At 46.1% G+C, this 6,556-nt stretch overlaps 1 protein-coding gene across 1 annotated transcript in view; it reads left to right on the top strand.

The window, feature by feature from the left end:
• Positions 1 to 1,765: 1,765 nt before the first annotated feature.
• Positions 1,766 to 6,556, top strand: part of SMURF2 (SMAD specific E3 ubiquitin protein ligase 2) — a 122,662-nt gene continuing 117,871 nt past the window's right edge. Inside the window, exon 1 of the mRNA XM_037734650.1 lies at positions 1,766 to 2,295. Coding sequence (XP_037590578.1) covers positions 2,244 to 2,295 — 52 coding nt within the window. The 5' untranslated portion in view covers positions 1,766 to 2,243. The remainder of the gene's footprint in view (positions 2,296 to 6,556) is intronic.

The raw sequence follows: 6,556 nt of genomic DNA on the forward strand, positions 1-6,556 counted from the left end.
TTTTTCCATAGAGATGGGGGTTTCACCATTTTGGCCAGGCTGGTCTCAAACTACTGACCTCAAATGATCTGCCTGCCTTGGCCTCCCAAAGTGCTGGAATTACAGACGTGAGCCACTGTGCTGGCCTATCTCTGATATTTTTAGTGTGATGTCTAGAACTTCATATGCTTTTTTTTTGGATTACTTTAATTGTAGGGTTGTATCCAAACTGATGAAATGCTCTCAGAGGTAACTATCTGGAGAAGCGACTTCACTGATGCATTAAAAGCAGCGACTGGCATGGAATAAGGATTAATCCAAAACATTTAAAATTACATTAATGTTATAACAGCCTAAAGCAAAATAAATCACATTAAAAATCCCTCACGCTGTTGTCCTTAGCAATTTACATTGTGCTAGATACTTCTGCAGGTACACACACACAACTTTTGTTCTATTTTTAAAGTTTGCATTACATATAAATTCTTCCATATTATGTGATCTTCATAAAAATTGTCAGTTAAATGGCTGCATAAAAAACCATGCAGTTCATGGAGCATTATGCTGTTCCCTCATTCCCCTTTTGTTATTAATGGAATTTAGCAAAGAACATCTTCTGTATTATTATTTGTCAAGAAAAGGGACGGGCGCTGTGGCTCACGTCTGTAATCCTAGCATTCTGGGAGGCCGAGGCGGGCGAATTGCTTGAAATCAGGAGTTCGGGACCAGCCTGGCCAACATAGTGAAGCCCCCTCTCAACTAAAAAACACAAAAATTTAGCCGGGCATGGTGGTACGCGCCTGTGGTCCCAGCTACTTGGGAGGCAGGAGAATCGCTTGAACCCCGGAGGCTGAGGTTGCAGTGAGCCGAGATCGTGCCACTGCACTCCAGCTTGGGCGACAGAGACTTCAAGAAACAAAACAAAACAAAAAAATTAGTGGAGCGTCGTGGTGCACGCTTGTGATCCCAGCTACTCCAGAGGCTCAGGTGGGAGGATCACTTCAGCCCGGGAAGCCAAGACTGCAGTGAGTCATAATCGCACCACTGCACTCCAGTCTGGGCGACAGAGGGAGACCCTGTCTGAAAAAAAAAATCCTAGCAGTACAGTTACAAGGTCAAAGGATAAGGTACACATTAAAAAAAAACTTTTCCTCCTGAGATAACGACATACAATAGTGTATGAACAACTCCTCATACATTACTCTCCAAGGTTTATCTTGTTAATCCTTTAAGACGTCAGTATCATCTCTCTATCCTTGGCTGCACCTGAAAAGAGCCAGAGTCGGCAGGTAACCCGATCTCCTCTACCAGGTGAGTCCCGGATGGAGGCGTCAACTACAAGATCAGGAGCAGAGCACACCTGGGGCTTTGCCGGAACCCTTGGCGTGGGAATGCAGTCTCTTTCCTTGCCCGAAAGACTCCAAGTTCCTGGCGGACAGCGGACTCGGTTCTAAATTTGCTCGCCCCAGCCTCTCCGAGCGCCCTGCGCACAGTTGGCCCTGCTTGGACAAAAGCTCTCCCTAAGAAGACCGGACACTAAGTCCCTCCAGGTGCTACAGACCTGCCGCCCCCGCCGCCACTTTGCTCCCTGCCCGCTCCCTCCCCGCGTTCCGCGTGGGACCCTGGGCAGCAGCACACGACCTCCCACACGGCTGGGGTCTACGCCGAGCTCGCCCCGCCCTCCCCGCGCCCCGGGCACCCTGCGCGCGCCCGCCGGCCCCGCCCCGGCCCCGGCCCCGCCCCGCCCCGCCGGCCCCGCCTCTCGTCTCCTCCCCGCCCTCCGGAGCAGACGAGTGGCGGCGGCAGCCCCAGGTCCCGGGTCCCTCAGACAAGAGGGCGGGTGGAGGAGGAAGCGGCCGAGCCCAGAGTCCTGCTCCGGCGCCGCGGAGCACCGCCCGCCTTAGCTGACCAGCCCCATCGGCTACTGGGCCTTGCCTAGACGAGACGAGTGAAAGGCCGCGGCGGCCGTGAGGAGGTGGCGGGGGTGCCGGCAGAGGCGGCGCGGACTGCCGCGGCTGCCGCTTTGTTGTGCGGCCCGGGCCGAGGAAGGAGAAGTGGGAGGAGGGGGGAGCTCGGCGTCCCGCTCCCTGCGCGGCTCATGGCGACGACGCTCGGCACATCCGGGACCCTCCGGCCGCGGCGGCCGCGGCGCCGGCTGCTCGGGCCCCAGCCCCGGCCGCTGTTGTGACTCCGCCGCGTCTCGCCGTCGCCCCGTCCCTGGTCCCCATCCCGCCCGCCGCCCCTTCGCCCCCGCCGCCAGGGACATGTCTAACCCCGGAGGCCGGAGGAACGGGCCCGTCAAGCTGCGCCTGACAGGTGAGGGGGGGGCGGCGGGCCGGGCCGGGCCGCGGCGGGATGGGCGAGCTGGCGGGGGGTGCCTGTGGCCTTGGGAAGGGCCAGGGTCGCGATCAATGGTGAGCTGGGCGTTGGAGGAGTGGGAAGGCCTAGTTCAGGGAGAGTAATAGGAAAACCACTCGCTCCGGTTTGGACATTCTGTAAATAGCCGAGGATGACTCGGGGCGGGTGGGGGGGCGGTCTTTTGTGGAAGGGGGATACACCGGTTCGCGTCGCAGGCGGATTTCAGGTCGGAAGGTCTTGGTCGAGGAGCCGGACGCTGCCTCCCGGGGCTCGTGGGCTGCCGCCCAGGTGGGCTCGTGGAGGGGATGAAGAGCTCCCGTGGCGAGGATTATTGAATCCGGTTGCTGACTGCGCGTAGTAAACACTCCGTAAAGACGGAACGCTTAACGGGAGGGTGTGCGTGTGTGTTCCCGGGTTGTTAACTTGCACACCCACTTATGCCCGCGTGCAAAACCTTTACTCCCCGCCGCCGGCCACAGCTGCTGGGGCCACACACCTTCAACTCACTTCTCTCTGAGGAGAGGAGACTGAGGTTGACTTTTCCGGTGTGCCGGTCTGATCCGACGGCTCAGGCTCATTGTACATTGTGTTTTGGAAGTGTCTTGATTGTAGGGTGGCATGTTTGGGGTTGTTTCTTGTAGGCCGCAGAACTTGTGTCACACTTTTAATTCCAGACCTGCTTTAAAAACACAATTTTTTTGGGGGGGGCGGTGGGGAGAGGGTACGTTTCTAAGTGTGTGCTCATACAAACTTTCGAGCGAACTTTCTCTTACTCTCCCCACCCTCCCCTTTTTTTTCTAAATGGAAAAGAATGTCCGGAGGGGTTGCCAGATAGAAGACTACACTTACAAAGTGTTTATAATTCCAGGTGCATGAAATCTTTAACATTACAGGTACGTTTTGCTTACAGTGCCATTTTTGGTATTACATGGACATGTCACCCCCATTTTAGGAAAACTTGTATTTGGTTTGAAAAGTAATTGAGATCATGGCGTTATCCTTCCTTCACCAATTACCCCTGATAAATTGTCCACGTTTATATTCAGATGAGTGACGAGAAAGATAATTTTCCGTAGAGGATTTGTGTGTGCGTGCACATGTACGAATAAACTGTAATTATGTTTGCCCACACTAGACTTTGAGATTTATTTGGACTAATTTTGTAGTTGAATGCCTCTATGTGTCATCCCAGTCCACAGGCTGGACTTGCTAGATGAAAACTTTAAGCGAATTTGGTATTTGAGAATTTAGCTTGAACGTATGTTGGCTGCAATTTAAATAATATACAGTATTACCTTCATGACAGTTTTGCTTTCCCTGGAGAAAATTGGCGGGGAATCATTAACCAAGTGGTTCTTAATGGAAAACCTGGATTGGAGGATGCTTGGATTCCCCCTACCCACCCGCATTCAATGTCCTTATATTGATAGGAGTCAATGGAAACCTTCAGGGGGATCTTTGTTGCTTTAGAGTTTATCTGTTGCTGTTGCTATCTGGAGTCAGTGATCGTGGAAAGAACATGTGATCCCAGGTATGCAGAAAGCGTCAGAAATAGGCTATTGCCATTTACTTCTCTCTAGGCTATGTAGAGAAAATGAGGGAAAAAATAGGGATTTGATTTTCTGCAGATAAATGAGTTGAGGTTTTTAATATGACTCAATAGATCTTAAAGTGTTTATCTGTGGTTTCCCTACTGCCTAAGATACATTATAAAAATTTATAAGTGAAGTTTGTTAAGAGGAAAGATTATGCTTATATTTTAGGGGAAGAGGGAATACTGAACTACATTTAGAGAGTGATTTTGTTTCAGGTTTTTCTGAGGAATTTTAAATACCCTGTGTCCTCTTAATAATAAAAGCAGTTTGAGGTGCTCTGAGTTTCTTACAACTATTTGTCTCTGAATAGTTTTCTCTTAAAATTTGACAAATATTAAAAACATTGTCCTTCCTCCTTTGGTTACAGTGGAGTCTCTTCTGTTTTGCTAGGAAAGTTAACTTTTTTAAAATTTTTATTCAGCATTTACAAATTAGATAGTATAGATTTTAGCAAATAGATCTCAAGAGCTGGATTCAATTAGCAGCTTTTTAGGACATAAACATTAAAGGGTTAGATGGAAAAGATTGTTTTGACTGACTGGATAAATGACAGGACTGTGTTTGAAGTGCGTCCAGGAATTGGTCTGGAGCTGGTGCCCAACTTCTCAGTCCATCTTGAGAAGCCAAATAAAATATTTAACCTAGGCCTCATTTTGTTTAAAAAAAAAAAAAGTTTGATTCTTTGTTAAGACCTTAAGAAATGTTTGGCATACCTTTAGACTAAGTGTTTAGCAGTTCATTTAGATCTGGGTTCCCTAATAGAGGAAAAAAAAATCACTTAAGAAAAGACAGCTCCCTCAGTGAATTTTTATGTGGTTTACAATACACTTGGGCTATAAGATGTTTTAAAATTATTATTGTTTGCTTTAATATTAGTATTTTAAATTTATAGAGTACCTTTGATTTCAAGATGCTATATAAACTTTACTTACTTGATAATAACCTTATTGTGGAATTGCCCCTTTACTGAAAGGTGTAAAACATTTCTTACATGGTGACACACACCCACCCGCACGCATGTGCGCGTGCACACACACACACACACACACACACTCATACATACTCTTTTTCTGAAGAAGAGGAAATATTTGAACCATGAGATCTCTGCCCACAATTGATATTAGACCTTTCCACATGTTATTCTTAAAACCACAATCAGTGAACGGTTTGGTATTTGTCAATGCTAAGAAGGTGGGGCTAATTTAATAATTAAATCCCAAATTTTAGATTCTTCAGGGAATTGGGAGTTAGAATCTGATTTCATCCAGCAAGCTACTTCTGTTCTTTATGACACATTAATATATGATCATTAAAATGGGCTGTATGGTAACACCGTCTGCGTCAACTAATATTTCTAGAACAAATTGATGAAAAAATGTGTAATTTCTGTATCATTATACTTATATGATTTTCTGATTCAGGCTTTTACAATGGTTTGGACAGAAAAATATTCTTTACAGTAAAAACTTTGGGGTAATTTATACCTTTTTTTTTTTTTTTTTTTTGGAGACAGAGTCTCGCTCCATTGCAGTGGTGCGATCTTGGCTCACTGCAACTTCCACCTCCTGGGTTCAAGCAACTCTCCTGCCTCAGCCTCTCAAGTAGCTGGGAGAACAGGCACGTGCCACCATGCCCAGCTGATTTTTGTATTTTTAGTAGAGATGGGGTTTCACCATGTTGGCCAGGATAGCCTCGATCTCTTGACCTTGTGATCTACCCACCCCGGCCTCCCAAAGTGCTGGGATTACAGGTATGAGCCACCATGCCCAGACCATTTTTTTTTTTTTTTTGAAAACCAAAGGCTAGAAAAAACAGTTTGTTGTAATTTCTAATATTTTAAATTCTTAGGGATGGAGTAGAATAAGATTACTCCAGAACATTTATTTCAGACCTTTTTATAAATTTAATGTTTTTGTATGCTTCTTCTCTGGTTATTGAATTCAAAGTACTTGGCAGTAAGGAGGTTAACTTTGTCTATAATGTAAGGAAATTTAACTTAAAAAATGTCCCTTTAGATATGCTAGCATCTTAATCTTGTTTCACTACATATTTTATCAATTCAAGGCTTTAAGAAGTATAGCTTCATTCTATTTCACATGTTTTTAAGTGTGCCTATACACCATGATGACTTTTATATACTAAGCTGTGAGTGATTTGAATGTCCCCAATTCATTTTATTTTCCTTGGTTTCTGAGGAGGAAGCCAATGTGGCTTAGCTCCTTCCTTTTCTCTTAAACTGTCTTCTAGTTTAACCTTCTTCATGCAGGCAGTAGATGTCTAGGCCCGTGATGTAGTTTGTATTCATAGTAAAGTCTGTGTATATTTTAGTCATCACTTTTACTTTTTTCTTGTTGGTTGAGCTCTTGCTATCACAACATACTAATATCTCTTTTAGCATAACTCAGTTTTCAAGATAAATGGAGGGTCATACTTAGGCATACAAGATTTTTCTTTTAGCCCTTTTTTTTTTTGAGGCAGAGTCTCATTCTGTTGCCCACACTGGAGTGCAGTTGCAGCAGTGTGCAGTGAGTGATCCCGGCCTAGGTGATTTTCCCACCTTGGCTTCCCTGAGTAGGTAGGACTACAGGTATGCGCCACCATGACTGGCTATTTTTTTTTTTTTT

Source organism: Cebus imitator, unplaced genomic scaffold (genome assembly GCF_001604975.1).
Source record: "Cebus imitator isolate Cc_AM_T3 unplaced genomic scaffold, Cebus_imitator-1.0 Scaffold650, whole genome shotgun sequence".
NCBI lineage: Eukaryota > Metazoa > Chordata > Mammalia > Primates > Cebidae > Cebus > Cebus imitator.